Genomic DNA, 27831 nt, shown 5'->3' on the forward strand with positions numbered 1-27831 from the left:
GGAAACAAGTCTACTGCCCACAGTCATCCTGGTCAGTTCACTACCTCTCAGGTAAGGTCTGCCTGTCTTTGGGCTTTCTCTTCAATTCCTGGCAGAGTAGGCACTAAGTAAATGCTGAATGAATGGAAAAATATTCCACAGTTTCTGCTGGAAAGAGCCTGAAATTGGATGGCATTTTTAAAATGTGTCCTACAAATGTCTTGAATGTAACACCTTTAAACCATAAGCTCCAGAAAGGCAGAAACAACTTCAGCCTTGTTCACTGTTGTATCCTCTGCAGTTTGAACTGTGTCTCACATATAGTAACTGCTCAATAAAAGTGCTGTTCTTAATATTGTTACTAGATTCTTACCATTCCAGTTTTCCCTAAGAGAAGTAAAATATATGTATTAAAGGCAAGGCCATGCTATTTGCTTCCTCTGTGGTTCTTTGTTCAAACAGCCCTACCTAAATTGAGTACCTTAACTGCTAGGTGGTATAGTGAAAACATTCCTTGTCCTTAAGGAGACTGGATTTACTTGGAGATAAATTAGAAATATATAAACATTATTAATTCAACAAACATTTATTGGGTACCTACTATGTGCTAATGGCAAATTTAGGTAGAAAGAACTGTGTGGTCTGTGGCTGCCAGAGGATACTATCAGATGAGGGAGGGGGGCTATGGCCTGGACTCCATAAAGGAAAGCATACAGAGTAAGTAGCATTAAATTGGTTTTGAACATTACATATTGCTAAAAGCACAGAGAAGGAGCTTGAATTCCAGACTGCAACAGTCTTTAGCTATGTTATATGGCACACTGATATGTTGTGATCAATTTTAGAACTCATGGCAAGGAATTTGTTAGTAATAATGATTTATATATTTTTATTGTAAAGAAAAGTGTAAACACTGCCAGGGGGAACTGTGACTTGCTATAATCCTTGAAAAAAATAATTTGGAAATATCTGTTAAAATTTTAAATACACATACCCCTGATTCAGGAACCCAACTTTGGGGAAATCTATTGTATGAGTCCATTTTCACACTGCAATAAAGAACTACCTGTGTCTGGATAATTTATGAAGAACAGAGGTTTAAGTGACTTACAGTTCCACAGGCATCACAGGAAGCATGACTGAGAGGCCTCAGGAAACTTAGAATCATGGTGGAAGGTGAAGGAGAAGCAAGCACATGTTTACATGGCAGAGCAGGAGACAGAGAGAGAAGGGGGAAGTGCCACACACTTTCAAACAACCAGATCTCATGAGAACTCACTATCATGAGAACAAGAGGAAGTCTACCCTTGTGATTCAATCACCTCACACTAGGCCCCTCCCTCAATATGTGGGGATTACAAGTGATTGAGATTTGGGTGGAGACACAGAGCCACGCCATATTATTCTGCCTCTGGCCCCTCCTAAATCTCATGTTCTCACATTTCAAAACACAATCTTGCATTCCCAATAGTCCCCCAAAGTCTTAACTCCTTCCAGCATTAACTCAAAAGTCCAAGTACAAAGTCTCACTGGGTCAAGGCAAGTCCATTCTGCTTATGAGACTGTAAAATAAAAAACTAGTTACTTCCAAGAAAAAAACTGGGGTACAGGCATTGGGTAAATGCCCCCATTCCAAATGAGAGAAATTGGTTAAAACAAAGAGGCTACAGGCTCCATGCATGTCCAAAAACCTGAGTAGGTTTTTGTAGTAGTCATTAAATCTTAAAAATCCGAAATGATCTCCTTTGACTCCACATCTCACATCCAAGCCACACTGACACAAGGGGTGGGCTCCCAAGGCCTTGGACAGCTCCACCCCAGTGGCTCTGCTGGGTTCAAGCCCCTGCGACTGCTTTCACAGGCTAGCATCGAGTGCCTGCAGCTTTTCCAGGCACATGGTGAAAGCTGTCAGTGGATCTACCATTCTGGAGTCTGGAGAATGGTATCCCTCTTCTCACAGCTCCACTAGGCAGTGCCCCAGTGGGGTCTCTATGTGGGGGCTCTAACCCCATATATCTCCTCTGCACTGCCCTAGCAGAGGAGCTCCATGAGGGCTCTGCCCCTGCAGCAGACTTCTTCCTGGACATCCAGGCATTTCCACACATCCTGAAATCTAGGCAGAGGCTTTCAAGCCTCAACTCTTGCCTTCTGCACACCCACAAGCCCAACACCACAAGAAGGCTGCCAAGACTTGAGGCTTACCCCCTCTGAATCAACAGCCCAAGATATCTCCTGGCTCCTTTTAGCCACAGCTGGAGCTGGAGCAGCTGGGATGCAGGTCACCATGTCCTGAGGCTGCAGAGAGCAGTGCAACCCTGGGCCTGGCCCACGAAACCATTTTTTTCCTCCAACACCTCCAGACCTGTGATGGGAAGGGCTGCCACGAAGGTGTCTGACATGCCCTGGAGACATTTTCCCTATTGTACTGGCTATTAACATTTACCTATGCATATTTCTGCAGCTGGCTTGAATTGCTCCCCAGAAAATAGGCTTTTCTTTCCTACCACAAGGTCAGGCTGCAAATTTTCCAAATCTTTATGCTCTGCTTCCCTTTTAAACGTAAGTTCCAACTTCAGACCATCTCTTTGTGAACACATATGACTGTATGTTGTTAGGAGCAGCCAGGCAATATCTTGAAAGCTTTGCTACTTAGAAATTTCTTCTGCCAGATACTCTAAATCATCTCTCTCAAGTTCAAAGTTCCACAGATCTCTAGGGCAGGGGCAAAATGCTGTCAGTCTATTTGCCAAAGCAAAGCAAAAGTGACCTTTGCTCCAGTTCCCAATAAGTGCCTCATCTCCACCTGAAATCACCTTAGCCTGGACTTTATTGTCCATATGATGATCACCATTTTGGTCAAAACCATTCAACATGTCTCTAGGAAGTTCCAAACTTTCCCTCATCTTCCTGTCTTCTTCTGAGTCCTCCAAACCATTGCAACCTCTGCCCATTACCCAGTTACAAAGTCACTTCCACATTTTCAGGTATCTTGACAGCAATGCCCCCACTGTCCTGGTACCAATTTTCTGTACTAATCCATTTTCACAGTGCTATAAAGAACTACCTGAGACTGGTAACTTATAAAGAAAAGAGGTTCAACTGACTCATAGTTCCACAGGATTAACAGGAAGCATGACTGTGAGGCCTCAGGAAACTTACACCCACAGTGGAAGGCAAAGAAAGCATGTTTCCACATGGCAGGGCAGGAGAGACAGTGAGTGAAGAGGGAAGTGCCACACATTTTCAAGCAACCAGATCTCATGAGAACTCACTATCATGAGAAGAGCAAAGGAGAAGTCTGCCTCCATGATTCAATCACCTTTCATCAGGCCCCTCCCCTGATATGTGGGGATTACAATTTGAGATGAGATTTGGGTGGGGACACAGAGCCAAACTATATCATCTATGCTTAGGAAAAAAGTTGCTATTTGTAAAGGATACATAGAAAAGGGTGTTTATTAGAAACTTGTTTGTAGTGGCAAAAATTATGACACCACCTGAATAGAATATCGTATAACTATTTAAAAGAATGGGATCCGCGTCTGTTGACCTGGAAGGATGTCCAAGGTGTGCTTGTTAGGTGAGAAAAGCAAGCTGCAGACAAAAGGGTATAAGATAATCCCATTATTTTATTTAAAGGCAAGCAACCCAGAAAATATCATATATGTCTCTGTTTATGCTTATATAATTACAAGGAAATGTGGAGAATAAGGGGAGATGTGCAGGAAGAAATAGGAAAGGAGAGGTGACGGAAATAAGTTTATTAACATTTTGGGGTATTTTACAGATGGAATGAACACATTATTTCTGTAAATTCTGAAGGGGCATTTGCAAAAAGAAGAATAAATTTTAAAAAGAGTCGATTCAAAGACTATCCCTATAATGCTCACTTACACTCAGATATGCTTTCTTGGATAAAAGACTATGTATAAGCCAAATCCTCCAAAGGTTATGGACAATTCCTGTGGCTACCCACCATCTATCAGCTGGCATATGGGTTGTGGTACAAAGATGGAGAACCACTATGCTATGAGCAACAAAACCACAGACACTTTTTGATCAGGGGAATAACACTGAAAGTGGTGTTCTAGGAAGATTAATCTGGCAGTAGACTGCAGAATGAATTAAGAAGGGAGAGGGGAAAACTAGAGAATTAGGAGACTACTGGTAAGAGTGGTAAGAGTTTGAATTAGGGTGTGGCCAGTTTTTTCCTGTTGTGTTGACTTCTCAGGGAACAGAAACTTAATTCCCTTCTGGCTTCCAGCCTTTGTACCTTACTCTTAACCAAATCTCAGGGTCTTTGTGTCTCAGAAGTATGTTTCTTATTATCTGCTTTAATTACATCTAAATTTCAAATTTAAGGTTCCTTTTTTAAAAAAATATAAACGAATTACTAGTAATATTGTGCCATTTAAGATTTCCCTAATTTATCTAGCTTTGATTTTTGAGAATGTTCACGTTTGAAGGATTGGTTTCAACAACAATAATCACTCATATATTTATGTTATTCTATTCCGTCTCTTCTATGCTAGTTGATACGACAACTACCCTCTCCCTGCCACATTTTAAGATTGTTGTCTCCTCATTCTTCAGCTATTCATTATTTTTTGTGGCTGTTCTCTTCGGTTGCCTTCCAGAGCCCTGTCCTTGTCCCTCCCCTCTTTTTTCCTCAACATTAGAGCAGTTCATTCTTAAATGACCTCATCTGATTTTCTTGCTATAGCTAACACCTACTTACCATGCATTTTCTCTTTTCTGACTGTCATTGCCATATTAGGTTGAACTCTCCCATAACTCTTAGTGGAAGAGATGAACTTATCCTACCAACCCTTTGACTGTTATATACTATAGATGGAATAAGTGAAATCTAAAACATAAATAAGCTGAAAAAAGATACTTTGAAAATTCAGGCAAAAATAAGACACCCCTCCTCTCTTAGTGATTACACACACACTTATTTGAAAAATGAGGAAACCGATTTCTTGCCTGACCTTCTAGGTAAGTCAGTACAAACATACATTAGACTCATCTGCTTAAACAATCTCAATTCTTATAAAAGTGAAAAGCATAAAGCTTCTGCTACAAAAGTTCCTATACTGACAATTTACTATAAGTTACTGCGTTGAGCAAGCTTTTACCAACCAACCAAATGAAAACACCCTCTAATCCTTCATTTACAAACATTGGCTAGTCTAATTTTTCAATGGTAAACAGACCAGAGTTATTCCAAGAAATTATGAAAAGCAATCCATTTCAAAGTCTTAAAGCAAATTTAGAGACTGACAACAATTGAAAATACATCTTTATGTACACTTCTCTCTGTATTCATATACACCTGTCAGTCTTAAGGCTTATTTCTATCTGGGGAAGATAACCTGGGCTATCATCTCTCTCAGTGATATTCAGTATCTGCTGACATTTTTCTTACTCGGGAAAGATTAGAAATATAATCCATTCCTATACATCTTTTTGGTGTATATGTCAAATTTTGTTTATTTAGGTATTCAACATGTATTTGTAGAGGTCTTACTATAGGCTAGACACTATTCTAGATGGTGGCATACAGAAGTAAGTAAGGCAGACAGTATCACTGATCTCACGGAGCTTACATTGTAGCAGGTGAGCAGATAAGACACAATTAGACAGATGATGTTAAGAAGATGGAAAGACTATGTGAAAGATGCTACTATTTCAGAGAGAGCAGTCAGAGATCTCTTTTACAGAGCTGACATTTAAGTGAGAGAGTAAACTATGTGGGTACCTGGAGAAAGAACATTTCAGTTAAAACTTCCTCAGATTTGAGCTTATACACTGGGGAGCCCAGAAAGAGGATTATTTCTCCTAGAGGGTAAGGATATTCTTAAGTGACTAGAAGAAAAAAATACCTTGTACCTAGGGTACACAAACTGAGGTTATGGTGAAAGTCATGTATTCTCCTTGTCTTGTATCATGTAGTATTTGATGACAATATGCATCCACATAATACTTTCAGCCATTAGTTGCTGAAGTCTCCTGTTGGCTCATTCCTATCTACTCAGTCCTCATCTAGTCAACTAATTCTTTCCATCTTTTCTTTGTTTCATACTCCTTGTTGCCCCTTTTCTTATTCCAAATAGTTGAATAAAATCTTGTTTCCCATTCATCCATGCAGTTCCTCCATGAAATTTCAGTTATGTCTTCCCAGGAAGGAGCTTGAGATCCTTCAAGCTCACATTTCAAAAAGCAAATTGAGGGAGGAGTAGGCAGGGATGAGTATCATCAGAGTGCTCTCCATGCTGCTGGGGATTTTCATATTCCTCATCTCCATATGCCCAGTGTCTAGCTTGATAAATGCTTGCTGCTGCCAAGCGCAATTAGAAGGACCTTGGAGATCATCTAGTTAACCTCCCACTCTATCTATCTCAAGAATTCTTGGCCTAGAACATGTCTTTGTAGTTCTTTAGTTCTTCCACTTACGAACATAATAACGTAGCTAGGCTGCTTATTGATTTCCCAGTGTCCATAGAGAAACACTGAGGCATACAAAAATCAAATTTAGCCAGGCACCAGAATTGAAGTTTAGAATTTTCATTTTTTTCTTAATAGTTTTATAACTTTTCCTTCTGGCTTCCTTATTTACTATTTTCTTGTTTAAATATGTCTGTGGGACCCCCAAAACACTGTACAGCTCTGTTAAATGTCATTACCAATTAAAAGGTCACTCATCCCTAAAATACTGAGTTAGAAATTACTTCACCTATTTTTCTTTCCTTCAAAAACATTTCTTGATTAAAAGTGCAGTGCCCATCTACAGACTGCACTAATACCAGCCCATGATATGTGTTTAGTGATGAGAAGCATTTGCTACCTAATAGAAAATCTACCAGCCTCCCAGCTGACAGAACAAACTAGGAGGTTCAAGGCTAATAAAGCAGTGTAGAGAAAAATCTGTTAGCAGTAAAACATTACCTGCTATGCTAGAATGGCTCTTCATCCCCATTTCTTAGCTCTGAAAACTTATAAATCATCTTTTGGGGAGAAAGAACAAATATCCAAGAAAACAGTTTGCTTTTAGTACAATCCTAAAAAATTTAAAGTTCTTAAGTAGGCTGTTGTCACAAAGAAATTCTAAGAACTTCAGCACTAACAGAATGGTTACAAAATGAATATCCTATTTTTGACACCACTACACGTGTCTTCATCATTTCAAAGATTAGGATCCATTTTAGTCTAGCATTTTTTGAACAGTAAACATGACTAAATTTAGAAAATAGTAGTAACAAAATTCATTTAGTTTTTAAAAGTACTATCAGTAATCGCAGAGGTTTTTTTCAGGTTGTGAGGAATAAAAGTCATAAATATATGAATTTTATATTGTAGTTATAACTCAAACTATTTTATAAGCATAAATAATTTTAGTATACTTGAGTTGCTCTTGCTATACTGATAATCAGATACTTAATTCCTTGATACACTAAGGGAAATGTGTATGAATGGGAAATTAAACTGTTTGGGAGACTGTTGTAGGAATTCACATTATATTTACATTATATCTGCTATTGCCAAGTTCCCTTTAAGTCCAAGTCAAAAGCAGACCTACCTTACTTAAACATAAAATAAATGCTCATTTTAAAAATCAGGCTTAGAGGTGAGTAGTCTCTATTACTTCTTTACTATGCCAAGAAGGGGGAATATATAAACTGTTAGCATAAAGTTCCTTAATAAAGAAAACACAAATCAGAACTTAACCAACAAGCATCATCCATTTCAGAATAGTCACCCTGGCAAGCTATTCACTTATTCCAGGCATATTCAAAACAGAATTAAACATTTTCTGTAGAATTATCTATGTGGGCTTTTTTAAATACCCTCAAAGAAAATAAATGTCATTCAAGAAAGGAGTAAATTTCTAAATATCTGGAAATACTCAAATGATTTGAAGTCACACAAATAAGGCTTAGGAATAAATACATTTTCTTTGAGCAAGAACAGTTAGGTGTTACTATAATGCAATGAGTCCAATTTTCTTTTATGGCTTACAAGGTGGTTCTGAAGGCAGTTTCAAAGAGGAGCAATATACATAGCCTCCCAAGGTGGAAATTTAGAACATTTATTTTGGGTTTTCTGTTTAAAAAAAAAATCTACTTTATAGTCATACACTTTATCCTTAATAAACCCAGCTGAATTCCAGATGACAAATTTCACATAATGTTCTAATTAAATTTTTTTTTAAGTTTCCATCTAAGAAAGCTGCCTACAAACTTAGGTTCTACATCGGTATGTTTACCAATTTAAACTGCCGTTTAATAATTCTATGCTTGCCTCTGCTTTTATAACTTCGGTTTAATACATCAAATTTGTTTAACTCAAGTTTTTTTCAACCACTTGATCAATAAAGAAAAAAAGTAAGTGCAGTCAAGTTTCACAATCCTCCCAAATTTATGTAGTTAGGATAAATTTTGGTATTCAACATACTCAAGAGCTTTTTCAGACAGCTTCAATAAATGTAATAAATGTAAAAAAAATTTAATCCTTACTTCATTCCCATTTTCAGGCAAATTAAGGTTTCTAATGACAAAGAATCTTTGCATACTTGATTACACAAAAACATCAGAACAGGAAATACCAGAAAGAGAATACTCTAGCATTTATTAATAAAAATATAACAATGTGGGTGGAGTTATCACTATGGCTATTATTTAGATGGCATACTTCATATCCCTCAACAAAATCCACTGAAAACTTCATTGAAGGCACTTTCAAAAAAATAAAACTGAAAAAAAAAATCATTGTAAAGATACTACCTTGGCATTTGAAGGCTGTAAAATACAGTAGTCTTCACGAAACTGCAATTCATGACCTTTCCGGGATTGCATGTAGCAGACCCTAAAAGAGTCTTAATTATAGGAAATACCTACACCACAGTCACAGATGTCATAATGCACTTTAGCCAATGAGCGTCATACTGGTTTAAGCTAAGTGAATTTGGCAGAGCTTTAAAAATTCCACCTTGCATTTTTATAATGCTTTCTAATTTTCAAAGTAAACATACATGCACAAATCCTGTCAGGTAAAAACGCCGTATTTTACAGAAACTGAAACTGTGACAAAAAGCAGTAAGTGACTTTACAAATATATGCAAGAGAGTAAAGGCCTGATCCCTTATATTTTATTTAAAGATTTGCTGTTGACAAAAATTATTAAAGATACATGAGGAACTAACATACCCAATATTAAATATTTCCCTTCAGATAAGTATTAAGATTTGCCTGGCTATTCTTTTCTCTTTTTCTCTTAAAATGCCTCTAGTTTTCACATTTGTAAAATTAAGGTAAATAACTGCTGCCTTCTGTGCTACATGGATATTGACAGAATCAAGACTTAATACGGTAACTAGAATAAAAACTTTTCACAGAGTTGAGATTTAAATGAAATGAATGCATGCAAAGTGCTTAGCATAGTGCTGTCACATAATTGGTGCTTAATCATTATTAGGGAAAAATAGGTTAACAAAATGTATAGGGAAGAATATAGACACTGTATATTTTAAAAATCTAAATGAGTCAAAAGTATCTCTTATAAAGTATGTGGCTAGTCTGTATTATGTCAATCGACTATTTGTTTCAAATGTCTAGAAGAGACCCAGATAATTAAAGAAGCCTACCAGGGAACTTAGATAACTAAGAATTGAGATATTCAAACTGGCAACACCGCTAATTAAGTGTTCTGTGATCTTTACCTCAACACTTCCTATGGATCTCAATTTCTCATTCGAAAAAATTAGGGGGTAAGATTAGGGGAGCTCTCAAGTTCTTTTAAGTTCTAATCTAAAATAACTGTACCTAAGATAGAAAACAAGCTCTGAGAACCCAAGAGCCCCACCTCTCGGGTGCTAACAACAGCAATAGTTTATTTTTTATGTATCACCAACTACGTTATTTTAAATCCTTATCTTATAAAAACCCCAAATCTGTATTCACATCTATTTGTCTTACACTTGATAATCTATAAAGAAAATGTCAAAGAACTAACTTTGTTATACCATTCCCCACCCTAATTACTTCCCTCATCAAATTGATGCGTTGAAAGGATTTTGGAATTTTAGAAACACACACACGTGTTTTGAAAACAATTCATAGTCGTAAATAAAGTATTTTTGACTCCAAAGTACCTAGTTTGAGGCCACAGACTGTCTCCCTTAGCATTAGAAACTAGGTCTTTGGACTTTTAGTTGAGTATTTTTCTTCTGTTTCTACTACTAAATAACTAAATCAAATTCTTTGGAAGGGACTTAAGGGTTAAAAAAATAAAAAAGGAAAATCTGAAATTTAAATAGTCTTAAAATTAAGGAAGCTCTTATCCTCAGTAATTACAAAACATTAAAATAACATAAGGTAAAAGTGTCCATAACAAACTGGTAGAGCTTTAGTGTTCAGCACGTGACAATCATAAGGTCGTAAGTCACAGCATTGCCCCAAACAACATGAAATAATAAATCATGTACTGAATTGTATCATTTCACAATAGCTTTCAAAATTTGGCTATCAAATATACTTTCATAATAGCCACGGCTAAATATTATGGACAATTATGAAATCAACTAGAATAAAGGCTAATTTTACTGTAAAAAGAAATAGTAAGTTCACACTTTTTGCAACAAACTGTGTATCTTAAACACTGCATACTTACTGAACTCTCAAATTATTTTTTTACAAAAATAAAAATTCAAGGTAAGATAATGTGTAAACATTTACAACTAATCATATCATTAAACCTTTTTTCCCCTTATATATATTTTTGGTGCCCTATAGTGTGAATGAAAAAAAATTCTAAAACAACAGGTACTTTCACTGAACTTGCTGCATTATAAACACTATTAATCTTGTTGAAACTTGCTAAAAAATATTTTGAAGCACTCAGAATTAATACTTGGGTTACTCTGAAAAAGTATGTTTAAGCATGCAGCTCTATTGGGATGCAATTAATATTTAAATTAGCCCAGGGATAAAATTAGGGGATAACACATTTTCATTCAAAATATTGAATTTAAGGAATGTATTGCAATATAGTTTAAGTGACTGTCTAGCACTTGCAGAACCCCATAATTTATTCTACATATATATTATGAAAAATTAATTTTCTCAATATTCCAGCAGAAAAAATACATAATCCATAGAAATATATTACCAAAGAAAAAGGTTGCTCTCCAGTCAGTTGACAATGGCTGTAAAAGGGCACTATGAAATATGAAATGATTATATCAATATTAAGACATCAGGTTGACTACATTCAAGTCATTAGATTTTCATTTATTAAACAGCAGCTTAAATAAAGATGGGACAAATATGAACTTAATCTTACCTAAAATAATCTAAAAGAAAGTAAAATGTGCATTTTATTCTTTTTTGATAATAAAGCATAGTAAGAAACAACATAACTCAACAATTAGTATTATATAGCCATGATTAGTTTTAGATTTCTACCTCAAATAAAAGAAGCTAAATTGTAATCCTGATTAATGCATTTCCTTGTGCCTAAATATAGCCCTAAATTTTTCTCTTCTTAAACCTCTAATTCATGACAGTTGATCCAAACTGTTAGCTTTCAGAATTGATCTTGATATTCCTAAACTTATTCATAGCACTGCACATCTCTGTTGCTCCTCCCTCTTCACCTTCCACTACCAATTAATTTATGAACTCCACTGGAAATTCTGTATTTAGAGACATTTACAACGGTACTGAGGAATAAAGAAAGCAACCTGTCAAAATTAGGTGTTTGGGGGTTAAAACCACTGTCTACAACTAATTTTGAACTGCGATAAAATTCTATTTCTTTCTTAATATGTAAAATGAACAAAAATCACCATCACAAGTCACACCCTAATCTAGTTTAGCACAGAAACGATCACACATAATCCAAAGGGGAAGGGAACGCTTAGTAGATCTTTTCTTTTTCAATTCTCAATAGGAATATTTTATTTATTTGAAAAATACAAAACCCAAGTATTAATAGAATATGCCAGAAGAAAGTAAGAGCAGTTGGCTCCCTGAAGCTGCAGAAATAAGGAGAGCATGGGCTTTTAAAAATTCTCTGTAAAGGTCAATAAGTAATTGATTTTTTTTGTAGTTATAGCTTAATGCAACTAAATATTTCTTGAAAACTCTTTATGCAATAGGAATCACCAATGTGTATTTTTCATGACTCAGAAATATGAAAACAAGTGCCCATTAATCTGGCAAATACCTGTAAATACTGCATTACACAATTACTCTTGATGAAAATATTACCAGGATGTCCTCAGAAGGGTAAATGCGATTCAGCACAAACCTATTTTGCTTATTTAATTTGCCCCCATAAGTAGTAGCACATAATGAGAACTCACTGCTAATTAAAATTAGGTATAATCATTAAAGTAAAAAAGAATGTGCTTTAAGAACTATGCCTCAGACCTAGTCTAAACTTAATGTAAATTAAGATTTCCTGGTCTGTTTCAATCACCTGTAGGCCAGAGTGGACTAAGATTTATGTAACTAACCAATTAATGCAGATGTTCTGACTTTCACATTAGGCAGTCACACTGAAGTAAACCCTTTCGATACAATCTTTCCTTCACTAAATCTCAAAAGGCCCCTAAAGTGATCTCTACCCACATATTCATTTCACTGTTAATACAATTTGCATTTAACCTACATTTACGCAAGGTATATTTCAGAATAATTCTTTCATAAAATGAATAAACATTAAATAAACAGCAAAAGTGATCAGACTAAAATATATGTAACACAAATAGACAAAACCAAAATAGCATATGAATTATGTTACCAATTATAAAAATATAAGGGGAACAGCCATAGAAACATCACAAGTATTTTCAATAAAATCTGACCACATGCTAGTCACATATTTCTGTATTAGTCATTCCACACTAAAATGACACACCTGAATACACAGTGTGTTTTAAAAGCTTTTCTTTTACTAATCATATAGTCATAACAAGTTATAGATTTAAAAAATAAGATTCTCATCATAAAGCTAAAAATAAATATTTAAAAGGAAATCTCCTTTAACATTCAGAAATCACTTCAGATAAATGAATACCAGAAATATTAAGCTTAAAAAACACTGAAACACCCACTGCCAGAATCTTTAGAAGGAAAAGAAAAAGAAAAAAGGTAGGAAGTAAAGAAAGTATCCATGGGGGAGGGGGTAAATCATACTCAAATCTCTTCTCTTTATATTTCCTCTTTTTCTGAGAAAGCATTCAACATGATGTTAGCAGAATTTGCTTCACTCATTCTGTATCTGTATAGGTCTTCAATTTCATTACTTTTATGAAATTAGATACAGATGCGACTGAGACATTAAAATCTACATAAATTTTAGTAGTTTCATTAAGTGCCAATCATCAGAGCCCTAGACTCTGCCGAAGACTGAATTTACAAGTTCATCCAACATCATTCATTCTCTCCAATAATCCCTCCGTTCAGGATATGAACAATTTTTTAACACTAAAATTTCAACATAATCCCAATAAAAACTCTAATACCACCTAAAACCATTTCTTTTCTCTACCTCTGCCATTAATGCTTAAATGAAACAAGGCTGAAAAATCAAATAATGCAGAAATGTGCCTTCGTCAGTAAGTTTATGCTAAACGTACTGAATTTCAGTATTTTTAAAAGCACATTAAGTTAGAATGGCTAGTTTGTTTTACTTAAAGAATAGATTTTGAGAATCAATAAGGTTTCTCTTGTTTTACTATAAATGAACTTAAAAAGAAAATGCTTTACTAAACTCAATCATAATATTCATAATTTTACAATTTTATGTGATAATTCAATGTTGTGGTGGAAGGAAGGAATTGCCTCTTCCCACCCCCAGAGAATAAAGTGAGGATTTTTTTTTTTTTGAAGCATTCTGATAAAAAAAATTTTAGGTGGCATTTTAAAAAGTCAAATTGCAATTTATAATTTTTTTTAATTTAAAAGGAATTCAAGTTATTAGTGGCATTTAATATTTTTCTATGTAAAGTCAGAAGGTCAGTATTCAATCAAGTTGTGGTCTCAACGTGTTGATTATCTGCTGACCACTCAGGGCCACTGGTCATAGCAAATGTTTGGCTAGAGTCATGTAACATATAGAGAAGAGAAAGCAACTAATTTTAGCTATATCAGGGCTGTTGTTTGGAAACAATAGACTAATTCAATGATGGTTTAAAAGAAACACTGTTTCAATTTATTTGGATGAAGCTTTGTTTTGGGTAATCATAGTTCCCAGTGCTAAGTTAATGCCGTAAGGTACAAAATCTTCAAATATTAACAAAATACCCTGTATAAAGTATTATACCTTCTTATTAGGACATAGACTACTGATTATATTTCCCAATCACAGACTGGCATAAAAATAATCATTTCTTTCGATATTAAAGAACTTCTAAAGAGCAGCATCATCATTGCCTTGCCTACTACCTCCATAAGGTTATGGGGCCCAAATTAAAAATACATGAAGATGCTTTATGTCATAAAGTACTATAAAAGTTAAAGCATTAAAATCACCTTCAGTGATTTAAGAGTAACTATGTTCACCTACTTATACTCTATATCCCAGATTTTATAGGGTTTAAAAGTTCATAGCAAATGGAAAGTAAGTTTTGTCCCATGCCTTTTCTTTATAGTAAGGAAAATGAAAACCATGCATGATGATTATCAGGACAAAATCCATTACTAATCCCCAAGAGTTTCCTAAGATGTTTTATTTTTCTTTGTATAATTACGTTTTATAAGTCAATTTAAGAGTTTCCTACAGATAGCTTAGTCAAATCAACCATACTTAACTCTTTTAAGAAAACCAAGTATGTGAATTCTATTGCCAAAAATTTGCAATTGAAAATTTTAAAACACAGCATGTCTTTTAGCATTTAAAACACAACAGCTCATGCAGTAAGAAACATCTTAAATCTCCTTACTAAAAACATTTTAAACCTTCAACTCAGGTTGAAGTAGTGTTCTTCTAAATAAAAGATAATTATTTAAACAATAGATTAGGAAGTAGTTCGCATTAACCGTAAGAACCAAGGGTTTTTTGTTTTTGTTTTTTGTGTTTTGTTTTGTTTTTTTTTTTTTTTTTGACAACTAAGCCTTTTAGAAGAACAGAACATACCCTAAATCTAAGCCTAAATTATTTCCCTAACAAGAACTTCCTACGTGAAGAGGAAAGAAAGAGACGTCCTCAGGGTTAGGGATAGCTTTCATAGAAAAAGTATTTTCAAAAATCTGAATAACAAGTTAATGGGAATGATGAATATCATTAACATTTCAGAAAAAACTTCAATGGTTACATACAAATAAATCATTCTGTCTGCTATGTCTTCTTTTTAAAAAAAACCTGCTGATTAATCAATCTTGGGTCACTACAATCCACATTTTTATATTTTCCGTCACACCTAAAATGGATATAAAACCTAGCATTTATCTGAATTGGGAATGAGGTTACAGGGTAGAGAAATTAACCTCTACCAACACATATGTCTACATTTAGAACTTTTTTCTGATAATTCCATTTTCTGACCTTTTTGGGTCAGACAGAATATCAGTATGCTTATAAGTGAGTATAAAAAAAAAAAGAGAAAAATCAAATGATAGCTGAAAATTGAAGCTTAACAATTTTGGCCATCAGTTATCTACTTGAGAACAGGAACATTTGAAAGTAAAATTTTGTTTTGCACCATGTTGGCACCAATTCCTCTATTAAAGAGATTGATCGGCAGACATAACTTGTCTACTTTAGGGCAAGAACCCTGTGAGCAAGACCTGTGTCTAATACTATGGTCTGGTACACTGTTCACTGCATTGCTTTAGCAATTTCAAAACTCAAATCCTTTAACAGAAGATTCAGTTTGAAGAACAGGGTACTTCTACTACTTGTTGGTACTTCTGCTTTTAACCCGTTAATCTCAAGCTAACACTTAACAAATTTACAAATAAGGCAGCACAACTTTTGACTACGTAAGTAAGGGTATCATTTATTGTAATATAAGAACATATTCTAAAACAGCTGAATGAACATGCACAACAAAATATGGTATTGAGACATTATACTCTCCTGAATGTATATAATTTTTCCTTATCTGTTAATGAGCAATATTATTTTTTAAATGTTAAATAAAATCCTCACCATTGGCCAATGGGATACTGAATACCACTATTTAAGGAAAAAAACTGAAATGGTGACGTACAGATGTTACTTAGGTTGTCTACCCTTTCTACTTTCAAAAGGCCACTTGAGCTTATTCATATAAAAAAGCACATGAATCTTCAGAGAACACATACAAACCAATGAAGATTTACATCTATTAATCTATCTTAAATGTACCATTCTTAAGAAACAGAAAAACACTGATCTTACCTTGAATAGCCATTAGAAAAAACTGTTCGACCAGGGAAGTTCAGAGTCCCCAAGGAAGTCAAGTTGTCGTCTCCAGAACCTTGGCACCTATTCCAATTTTCAGAACCAACGGGAATTGGTGGAATGACATTAAAAATAGGCTTCTGATCCTGCTGTTGAGAAAGGGATGCTGTATTCATGTCATAGTGGTACATCTGTCCTCCAGAGGTACTCACACCATGAACAGAAATGGCAGACATTTTATTACCAATTATATTTGCTCCAGGAAAGCTTGCCTGACAGTAAACTGTGCCCAGTTTCTCTTGCTTAATTACCCCAGGGGTGCAGAGTTCGATGAAATCTTCTTTTTCTGTTTTCACTTGGGGCAGTGTTGCATTATTGGGGCTTGACAAAACCAGATCTCCATTATCCTTAATTTTGGGTTTAGTGTCCGGTAAAATGAGAGGCTTACAGTCCTCATTCGAATTTCCTTCCAAAAGGAATGAATCGTCTTCTCCCGCCAGAGGAGAAAGCAAACAGTTTTCATCTATCAACAGGTCTGATCTCCAAGGACTCTCATTCGTCTCTTTACCTGGGGACCCAGAAGAAAACTCCAAATCCTGCAAAATGTCAAAGGTGCTTTGGTCTGCGGTATACAATTTCACATTGCCGCCGTTGGTGCCAGTATGGCCCTTCAAATTTTGCTGTTCTGAAGATCCATCAGAGTGAGTTTTTGGAAACTCCTTCTTTGTGGGGGCAGCAGACACAGCAGTGGATGCTGAACTCTTGGGGTTCTCTGGAACACTGGTCGACCTATTGAGGTTTGCAATGCTTTCTTCCAAAAGCTTTAAGTCTGTTTCCCCCGAGGAAAGGCTGATTTGGCCCTGCTGTGGGAATCCCAGGTCATTTCCCATCACTTTTGTTTCTGTCTCTCCCATATACAGTCCCATTGAGAGTGAAACTGCTTTGGAGAGATCTGGCTGCTGCGCATTGCTTACTGAGCCTTTTGGAAAATCAACCAAAAGTCTTCGCTGCTTGGAGTCTGACTGAGAAGCGACAGCCAGTGAGGGTGAAGATGCAGAAACCTTCACAGTAGCTCCTCCCCTTAGGGTTTTATAGAAGTCCATCACATTTCCCCTCTCCTGAGCAAGCACACTGCTGGGGTTTTCTTCTCTACTGGGAGTTAATGATTCTTTGGAGTCCATCAGTGAATATCAACTACAAAACAAAAAACAAAAACGGGGGAAAACATCATAAATTCTAAAGTCACATTATCTCCCTGATCTGATTAGTAAGAGACAGCTTGTTAAATGAACCTTTTAGTTAACTCCGAATCAAATTCTTTGTTACCAAAAGAGTAATTTCTATCTTTCAGAATAAAAAGCCATGTCTCCTGCTCCCATTCAGCGTGCCACATTTAAAAGTACAATGCAGTCCATTTGCACAGCTGAGGGCAAAATTGTATCGAACTAAGCTTGGCTATTCATCCTGCCACTCACTGAACGTGTAGCTTTGTTAATCACAAACATTATAATTCATTACATCTGATTATTCTAAAGGTTCAAGTTGATGTCAAAGTATTTAATTTCAAAAAAAGGAAGTGTGATCATTAAAATTCCTACCTCTTTTCAATCAAGGCTGTTTGCTTTTCTGAGAATCAATACATATAACATTTGATAAATACTGTGCTAGAATTCCTCAATCCCTAATTACTTCCAAATTTCCCTCCTACCAGCTACTCACACATCCAAACCTTTAAGTACAACCAACTGGTGAACCATGCACATTTTCTTTGAAAAATAAACGATGCTGATCTGCTTATCTTCCGACAGGCTGGGAAAAGGCTTTTTAACCCATACTTCTGACTGGATGTGCCTACCTCCAAATTTTGGATATATGAAATAAGATACACATTATATAGGTCAACTAAAATTTAGATTTTAAAGAGCAGAAGACAATGTGTAGTAGCTTCTCACTACATTGTTAGCTTAAATAACTTAAATATAGCTGACCCTTATCATAACTCACAAAACCATGTAGATCAAGCTACACTTGTTTACATTGCTTGAGATCCTCAATATGAAATGCTATTACATCTCCAAGTTCTTTCCTTTCCAAACAAATATCGAAGTACCGAAAAATGAAAAAACACAGAATCGTAAAATCACATTCATATAAATTCAGGTACAACGGTATCCAGTAAAATGTTCAAAATAATTTTCTCTGCCTTCACCTATCAAACCTTCACCTATCCCAATTCTCAGCCTATTCTCAAGAGAATAAGACTGTTAGGCTATCGTTAATCAGGGTGTTTTAAGAGATGGACTAAGACTGAGAAGCACATTTGGGACAGTATAGTCAAATCCTGCCCAATAAAAGGAAACTTTTCCTATACGATGACGTTAGGCAACATAAATGTCACTGGCCCTCACTGAAAAGTGAATATGAAGGTAAAGAGAGGGGTGTGGACTTGCCACTACAAATCTTGAGGGTAAACTGCTTATCTCCCCACTCTCTGCCCTGTTTATCTGAGGTGATAACGATCTCTAAACACGAGGTATCAAATGGAGCCCAATGAATTTCCATACCGTTTTCTGACAGCTGCCTTCAAACCCGAAACCAAAACAATACTTCCTAAAACGAAAACGCTCCCTCAAGCGACATTATCCCCCAGTTTAAGTTGCAAATAACCCAGCCACATTAATCGGCCCTAATGAACCATGCCAGAGGGTCTTAAGTGGTATTACAAGGTTGCAATTATCAAGTCTGCAACCCCAAACGTCACACTAGCACTTGTCGAAAATCGCAACACAAAACTATTACGGTTACAGGGAGTCTTTTTCTAAAAGGGGCCACTTAGAAACCTCAGGCGCGAATTGACAACAAACGCTAAAGAGCAAGCCCTTGCGGGGCGGGGGCGGGGGCGGGGGCGGGGGCGGGGGCGGGGGGTGGGGGAGAAAAAAAGTGCGAGGTTAAAAGAGAAATATGTCCAGACCTGTTGAGTTCTCTCTCCGACACGCCCACTTCCACCAGATAACGCTAGCCCCTGCCGGAGTCTCCAAGTAGCAAGCTGTCAGCCCCCCGCGTGTGTACTCTCACGCGCCCTGCACGCCCTCCCCAAGCCAGGCGCGACGGGGCCTCCCCAGAGCCCGGGCTCGCGCTCGGGCGCGCCGGGGTGGAGTGCAAATATTCGAGCGAGTAGAATTCAGACGCGGCTTAGCGTTCACCACGAAAACGGGTGTTGGGCGGCCCCTTGGAGGGAAAGGGGACATTCGGGGGGAGAAAAGAGGCCAGTGTTCCCGTCGGGGAATAAGAGGCTCGAAACCCCCGGCAGTTCGACAAGGCTCCGCTCGCCGTCCGAGCTCAGGTTCCTCCCCCTCTGCCCGGCCAGGGGACGCCGGCGGAGGGAGAGGAAGAAGCCAGCGCTGTCACCCGCGCACTGCCCTTTCGTCACCGTCGCCCGGCCCTCGCCAGCCCCCCACCCCCACTCCCCGAGGCTAATAAAAGTTTGTAGGCTCCCGCGGCGGCCCCCGAGTCGTCTCCGGTCCCACCGGCACCTCGTCGGAGTGAGCGCGCCCCGGCCCCCTCCCCGCCTCGCTTCTTACCTCTGACAGAGGAGCCGCTCGCCCGCCACCGTCCGCAGCTCCTGCCGCAGCAGAGATAAACAACTTAGCGTGTGAACGCAGAAGGAGCAGGAGGGAAATATTTTTTTTTTTCTAAAAAAAAGGAAGTAAACAGCCGCCCCTTTCTCCATGGGTGGGGGGAGAGCCCCTATTTAAGAAAGTCTCCCATCGCCCAGCTGACAAGACAGCCCTCCGCCCCGCGCCGGGCTCCGCGGGTCCGGGCTTCCGGGCGCGCGTGCCCCGTCCCGGCGCCCAGCTGCTTCGGCCGCTCCGGCTGCGGCGTCTCTTTCCACCCACTGAATCCGTCCCCGACGGGCCGGCGGTGACTCGGGCTCCCGTCACAGACACGAGCTCGCAAAATGGAGGAGGCGGCGGCAGAGGGAAGGGAGCGCGGACACGCGAAGGGGCCGCCCGGCCTGGGCGAGCGAGCGGGACCGAGCGGGGAGCGGGTGGAGGCGGCGCCACGGCGCGCACACACTCGCACACACGCGCTCCCACTCCACCCCCGGCCGCTCCCCGCCCGAGGGGCCGCGCGGCGGCCGCGGGGAACGATGCAACCTGTTGGCGACGCTTGGCAACTGCAGGGGCGCCCGCGGTCCCTGCCCCCACGCCCTACGCGCGGGCCCCGCCACCCCGGCCCCGACGGCGCCTGCACGCCCGCGGCCCACGGCGTGGCAGCCCAGCCGGGCGCGCCGCGCTTCGTCCCCCGCCCCCAACTCCCCAGGAAAAAGACAGGGCGGCGGCGGCGGGGGCCGACCTGGTCTATCTGGGGCGGCGTTAGGAGGGCCACCGAGTTTCTCCAGTTTCTCTTCTCACTACCTCCTTCCCGTCCCCGCCCAGCTCCGCGGCTCCGGACCCACTCGGGAGCTCGCTCTGCCCCTCCGCGGCAAGCGCCGCCAGTGCCCCTGCGGGTGACAGCGGGCGGGCCAGAGGAGCCGGGGCGCCGCCCGCGGCAGCGCTGCGCGAGTGGCCCGCGCCGCCGTCCCCGGGCCGAGTTGCGTGAAGTGTGTCACTTCGGTAGGGACTACGGGGTTGCACGGAAACGGTGCCGCAGCGTCTCCACCGCGCTCGGGGCCGGGCGGCCAGACACGCCCTCTGAGGAGGCTTCAGGGAGGGGACTGGAGAGCGGGGGTCGGTGCATACGTACTTTGGGCCCGGGGGCAGTCGCGTGCCGGCAGGTCCCCCACCACCGCATCGTCTGGGCGGCCGGGTCTTCAGCTGCCGCCGCCGCGCGCTCGCACTGGGAGAGAAGTTGCAAAGCAGAACCCACCCTCCCCCGCGCCCCGACCGTCCCCCACCCTCTTCCCCGAGTCTGCGAGGCGGCGGCAGCAGAAGGAGGCGCCGCCTGCCAAGTTCAACCCCCACCCCTCCCGCCCATTGCGCTCACACTCGAAGGAAGTTGCACGCCAAACGCAAAACCTCCAGCGAGCTGGATTTCTTTGCATTTTTATTATTATGATTAAAGAAAGCAGGGGGCGGCAGTCCTAAAAGCAAGTTGCAGGCGAAATAGTAAGTTGCTGGCGAAGTATGCGTCCCCTCCCCAAACTCCTGACCTCTCCTTCCACCCCGACCAGGGCCCGCGTCCAAGTTCCCGGTGCAGGCCCCACCCCCAAATTTTGACATTTGCTGCCCTCGACTCTATGCGTTGCTCACCCTATCACGTTCATGGGACCCCAGCCCCTACAAATAAAACAAAATACGGACAGCTTTAAAATGCCAGCGTTCAACTCCCTACAGCTGTTCCTGTTACGAGCTTTCCCCCTCAGTCCGAGGGGAAGGAAACACGTGGCCCGTCCTGAGAGAGGAGAGGGCCGTGGGGCGAGGGAAGCCCCCGCCCCAGCTCCCTTCCCTAGCTCGCTGCGTCGGGAAGGCTTGGGCGATGCCTGCACCGAGCCTCGTATCTTGTGCGGCAGATTATTTTTGTGACTCGGGGAAAGGTTGTGCTGTGTGGCTTTAGGGTTTGGGGAGGTAACTTTTGCGCCCCCACAGGTGACATCGCTTGCCAGCTCCTGACAGGGGCGGGGGCTGCCGCAGCTCCACCTAGTCCTGCTCGGGCGCTCGGCCACAGCCACTCTCTGTCCTCCCGCCGCGCTCAGACTGACGGCAGCCGCCTCTGTTCTGACATCTTGGAGACGATTGGGGAAGCGCGTCCCGGAAGCCGCCCGCCGCCATCTTGGTAGGGTACAGTGACGTCAGCCCGACCCCGCGGCCACCATCTTGGCAAAGGTTGGCGATCGCGGGTAGCCTAAGCCGTTCTTCCTCGGTTCTGAAGGGTAAACGGTTCCCTGTGCGTTTTCTAGTGTGAAAGGAAAGAAATAGGCTTTCAGCAAGCCTCTTGTCCGGAGACGATCTACGGAGGCCGCCTCCAGAGGATTCTGGAACTGCCATCTTGGCAAAGGAAGAGATACTCGCCACCTCGGAAAAGAAGAGGGAACCAACCTTATGCCAGCGTAGAACCCTCAGCCAGAAGAATTTTTATGAAGGGCGCTGAGCAACTCCATGTTAACAAAACCCCTTTCTGGACTCAGAAGGCAGATTCCGCTTCTCTTTCCCCTTGGCACAAGTCAACTAGAAGGAGGCCCTTGCTTCGGATGCTCTTCTGTGAGGCTCTGAGAGCGCTACTTGACCTAGTTACCCCTTTTTCCAGTTTCTGAGCCTCAAGCACTAGAATGAGATGTCTTTCTTTAATTTGGCCCCTAAACTACCAACAGTGTCATGGGAAACAAATCAAGACCCGACCCTACAATAATGTTTTACACGTTTTAAAAGTGAGTTAAATAGCCCGTGCTAATAATTATCCTTGTACATGTGCTTAAAATAAGAATTCTATTTATATATACATATACGTATACATATGTATATACATATATATGTATATAATTAAGGGGAAAATACAGTTGTCTAATGGAACACATCTACCCATGCCATAAGCCTGTCTCACTGCTGAATCTCTGGTCTAAGAATCCACCTTGTCACTCATACATGCTCAAATCCTTAGTGGTAGGTACTCTGCTTAAATAATTTATGATTTCACAAGAGTTCCCAATTATTCTCCCTCCATTTTTTTTCTCTGCAGATCTTAACAGGGAAGAATACTCACATAGTTTTAAATATGCCATTGAAAACACTTTTAATTGAGCAAAAAAAATAAACTTTTCCTAATTTCTCTCTTCAGTGATCTAAATGTGCCTGTTAATTTTTTAATAGCAAAAAAATTCTCATTCTTTAGTCTTCCGCATTCATTTGGAAGCATGCATAAACTGTAAGTTAACCCCTCTTTTTCAGAGTAATACAAATAGTTATGATTTGTGGCTAACATTTATTGATCCCCACTCTTCTGCTGCCCACTTTTGCTGACAACCATTGAACGAGATAGGTATTGTTATTCGATTTTTCAATATGAGGACAACAGGCTTACAGAGGTTGATGCTTATCTAAGTTCACACGGCTTCTATGCATTAAGAGAGGAATTAGACAATATTAAAGTGGTTTTCCTCACTGAGCTCAATCATTAACATGGAGTAGTATATCAATTCTTTGATAGGCTTACAATAAGTGCTTATGGAATTTAATTCAAGAGATGAACTCCAGTGTACCAGAAAGGACATGAGATTTAGCATTATAATAATAACACGATTCTAACAAAAGTCAACATTTATTGCGCATCTGCTGTCTGACAGGCACTATTGAAAGTGTTTTACGCACAATATCCTAAGTCTTTAGGTATGGCATTTACTAATCTGTAACTCTGGGAACTTATAATTACTACAGGAAATAGGATGAATCCCTGTCTGAGTGGGAATGTATTTGATTGTCTTAGAAGCAGAGGTGGAAATGAAGGTGATGTATTCAAACTCCATCAAGGCAAGGACCTGATCTGTCTTGTCATAGCTTTATGTCCCACTCCTGGAACAGAGCCCACTACATAGTAGGCACCCAGCAAATACATTACAGGGTTATAATCACATCGACTCAACTAGTTAGCTAGATGTAAAATCACTTTTACTGGGTTATTGTCGTGGCCAAATGGGTTATAAATAGTGTATGGATAATACTCAAGATCCTCATTTTTATTGTCTTGTGTTTAAACATCCGAGTGCTCCCCCCATTTTTTAAAAAGTAAACCAGATTAGATTCGTGATTGTATTTTCTTATAGTATTCTGCATACTTTGTTAGCACATTACAATGATAGTTCATTATTTGTGCCTCCATTTGTTATTTCTCTGTGTCACCCACCAGAATAAAAGCTCTGCAAAGGAAGGGACTGTGTCTGTTTGTTCACCCCTTTATCACTAGTGCATAGTTGGTGCTCAGTGGGTGTTGGTTAAATGAATGAATACTATATGGTCTTAGAGAGTATGTCCTAAGGCCAACAAAACCTTAAGCCTGACTAATAACCAAACCACCTGATACATTGATCTCAGAAACTGACATATTACCCAATGAGTTCTCCCATTCTCTTCATGTTTTATCATCTCCATTCCCTCAAAAATAATCCAAGCTGTACTCTCAGATTACCCCTCCAAAACATCAACTAAATCATGCCGTGCTCCTTCTCAAGTATATACAATAACTCTTGATTCTAGTGCTACACAGATCCCAACTCCCGGTATGGTATTTAAGATCATCACCTTTACCTGCCCCTTTTGTAGAAAGTGAAGCCTTCTAGCGGATGTGATTGAACTGGAGTTTAATTTAAAAATTAAGGAAATAGTTTCAAGAAAGATAACTTGCAAACTTTAAACTTTTGAAACCTAGAACCTATGATTGAACATTTATTTTCTAATCTTTTGATGAAGGTCTAAAGCTTTTATGAGCCCACTGACTGGAGTTCCATGTCTTCTTTAGTGTGTGTATAAACTATACCTGTAATGCACTGATGTAGCGTAGCAGTTAAAAGACAGACCATAAAGGCCAAATACAGTCTCCACCACTAAAAGGAATGTAACCTCGGGCAGGCTAACTCTCTGTGCTTTTTTCCATCATCTGTAAAATGAGGATAATAATAGTACTAATTTATAAAGATTAAACAAGTTTGATATATGTGAAGTGCTTAGACTAATTCCTGGGTCATAGGAAGTATTTACTCATCATTAGCAATTATTATTCATCTGTAGAATTACTATTTTCCCCATTTTTTAACAAAGTGGAGCAAGAAATTAAAGATACACATTCAGTATCTATGACCTGAAATGCTTAATACTGAAAGTGTTTTAGATTTTGGATTTTTTTTTTTTTTCTGATTTTGGAATATTTGCATTATAATGAGAAATCTCAGCGGTGGGACCCATGTCTAAACAGGAAATTCATTTTTGTTTCATATACACCTTATAGCCTGAAGATAATTTTGTACAATATTTAAAATAATTTGGGGCATGAAGCAAAGTTTGTGGTAAGTACTTCCACGTGGGATTTTTCATTTGTGGTATCATAACAATGCTCAAAAAGTTTCGGATTTTGGAGCACTTCAAAATTCAGATTGTCAAGTTACGGATGTTCAACACGTACTTTTAGAATAATTTTAGTGCAGATTTCTAAATTTTTATGCTTCCTTGTTCCTGCCCCCACCCCAATCTTTTAAAATTGTCTTACATCCACCTTGCTTGACAGCAATTGTAAGTCAAGGAAGGCTTTATGGCATCTTTCCATTTAGATTTTATAGAACAATTTTTTATACTCATATTTCATCATTTTACTTAATGTTTAATCAAATTAAGTAGGTACAGTAATAAGCAACAAATGGCATAAACATGTTTGGGAAGCAAAAGCACCAGGAACTGTTGGTAGCTCAACTGATGGGAGCAGAATCGTGTGAAGTGCAGAAATGACCATGGTTCTGGTGTTCAGTGCAACCTGGGCGTCAATCCATTGTTTTCCAGGGAGACCGGAGAACTGGATCAGTTGAGATCAATGTATTGAGTAGTGTCTGTTACAAGATTCTGTTAAAGAAAGGACATAACACACCACATTCATTCCCACGTCTCCTGTTGTTTATCACATATATTTCCTCTTACATAAGCATACTTCCTTGTGACTTATTTTCCTATAGTCCGTGATTCTTTGTCATGGCTTCAGTTTCCATTTATTCTTTTTTTCTGTACTCTCCCACTTTAAATGTTTGATGTTAAATATAAATTGGAATCATGTATACATGTATTGTGTATATGTATTAATAATTTTGAACATGTTAATTTTAAGCCCAAACAGCTTTTATTGGTGGTTAGAACTTACTTTAAAAAATTATTCCTGCAGCTATCATAGCTATTATTTGTCTCTTTAAAATAATATCTTGACTTTGGAAAATACTTCTATTCCTATTTAACTTTATAAGGTAAGAGGTTCAAGGGAACCCAGCTGAGCTTTGAATGACCCATCTCTGTCTGCTTCAATATTTGTATTTTATGCCAGACATGCCTATTATAAACAATTCACACTAGTACAGCAAGTTCTTAATCATAATCAACTCCACTTTGGTATTCCTTTTTGTAATTAGAATTAACATTCCCGCCTGGACTGGGAAATGCTAAATTGTTACTAGCTTCCCTGCTGTTTTGATGTTTTCCATGATGCTTTCAATGATTTCATCATAACCAGCCTAAAATATCACAATCTGTGCTCATATGCATGAAATGCCCTATGGGTGTCCTGGTTGACTTTATTCTTTATGCTGGCAGAACTTAGTTTAAGCAATACCTGATTCAAGGATGAGGCAGACATCAGCAGATAAATGAGATAAATGTTGCCATAAGCAGGAACTCAATATTTTTAATGTTTGGAGGCACTAGAGCAAGCACACTGAATAATTGCGACAAGTATTACGTACTTTGTTTTTCATTTGTGGCATTTGTGGCTCCCCATATGTCATTAGCTTTCTTCCTTTTCTGATTTAATCTCCTTTTCTGTCCCATGTTCCTTTGGTAAAGAGTGTTTCAATCTGCCCCACTGCTATGTGGAATCTTTCAGCTCATTTGAGAACCTACATTTCCATTTTGGTTCTTATATCTTCTTATTTATTAGAGCACAAGGTTTTGGTTTTGTTTGTGTTTTGTTTTGTTTTGTTTTAAGCTAACTTAGAAATAGTGGGGTTAAGATGAAAACATTCTTGGTATAGGGATCCCTTAACAAGATAAGAAGATACTTCATATCCAACTCCAAAGTGTTACAAAGGATGTTTGTTACCATTGAAAAAAAATTGTTTTGAGAGAGTATTTGTTAATTAAATTTTCTCTATCCTCTTGTTGAATTTTCAATACAATACCTGGTTTTTAGACCCTATTCTGTCATTTACTTACTTGAATGAACCTGGGGTAGGCATTTAATTTTTCTCAGCCTCATTTTTCAATCTGTAAAGGAAGGATAATGATATCTACTCCACCTATCTCACAGGAAATAATGTAGGCCTCACATGGGATCATGTGTTCAAAAGTTTTTAAACACTAAGCTTTATTTGGAAAACTTAGAGGGGCTTATAGAATTTTTGCATTATCACTTCACCACAACAAAAATGAAAATTATCATTGCCTATTTTCACTTATTTCCCAGGTAATCAGTGCAATGGGCAGTCTGGAATTTTAGGCAGGGGAGTGATAATTCGGAAGTGCACCGGAACCAGTTGTACCAGCTTGCAAGCACTGTTAAATTTTCAGAGATTTTGTAAGTCGGTTGTTAATCACAGTCATTAAAAACCAAATTATTTATAAACTTACAATCAAATATTTTAACAACAAAAATAAATGCTGAAAACTTCACTGCCTAATTATTTTACTCCGTTTTACTATTATCTGTGCTCTTAAAGTTATTTATATCTGTTCCGTATAGGAACATACCGTACAATGGTATGATGCAGTGTATCCCTTCCTAATG

General features: G+C 39.1%; 2 protein-coding genes across 7 annotated transcripts in view; both read right to left on the reverse strand.

Annotated features, from left to right (window-relative positions):
* Positions 1-27831, reverse strand: part of NR3C1 (nuclear receptor subfamily 3 group C member 1) — a 154090-nt gene that overhangs the window by 104630 nt on the left and 21629 nt on the right. The window contains exons 1-3 of one of the 6 annotated variants that reach the window (XM_077937306.1): positions 21115-21221; positions 19950-19990; positions 16366-17562 (exon numbers count right to left, since the gene is read on the reverse strand). In XM_077937306.1, coding sequence (XP_077793432.1) covers positions 16366-17549 — 1184 coding nt within the window. In that variant the 5' untranslated portion in view covers positions 17550-17562; positions 19950-19990; positions 21115-21221. Of the gene's footprint in view, positions 1-16365; positions 17563-19339; positions 19760-19949; positions 20090-20724; positions 21222-27831 lie in introns of those variants that run through there. The other 5 variants (XM_077937307.1, XM_015141113.3, XM_015141120.3 and 2 more) reach the window with 5 other exon arrangements.
* LOC144329569 (uncharacterized) overlaps positions 21398-27831 on the reverse strand; it is a 330604-nt gene continuing 324170 nt past the window's right edge. Inside the window, exon 3 of the mRNA XM_077937309.1 lies at positions 21398-25907. Within this exon, the coding sequence (XP_077793435.1) occupies positions 22008-22355 (348 nt within the window). The 5' untranslated portion in view covers positions 22356-25907 and the 3' untranslated portion in view covers positions 21398-22007. The remainder of the gene's footprint in view (positions 25908-27831) is intronic.

This window comes from Macaca mulatta, chromosome 6 (assembly GCF_049350105.2).
Source record: "Macaca mulatta isolate MMU2019108-1 chromosome 6, T2T-MMU8v2.0, whole genome shotgun sequence".
In the NCBI taxonomy this organism is placed as follows: domain Eukaryota; kingdom Metazoa; phylum Chordata; class Mammalia; order Primates; family Cercopithecidae; genus Macaca; species Macaca mulatta.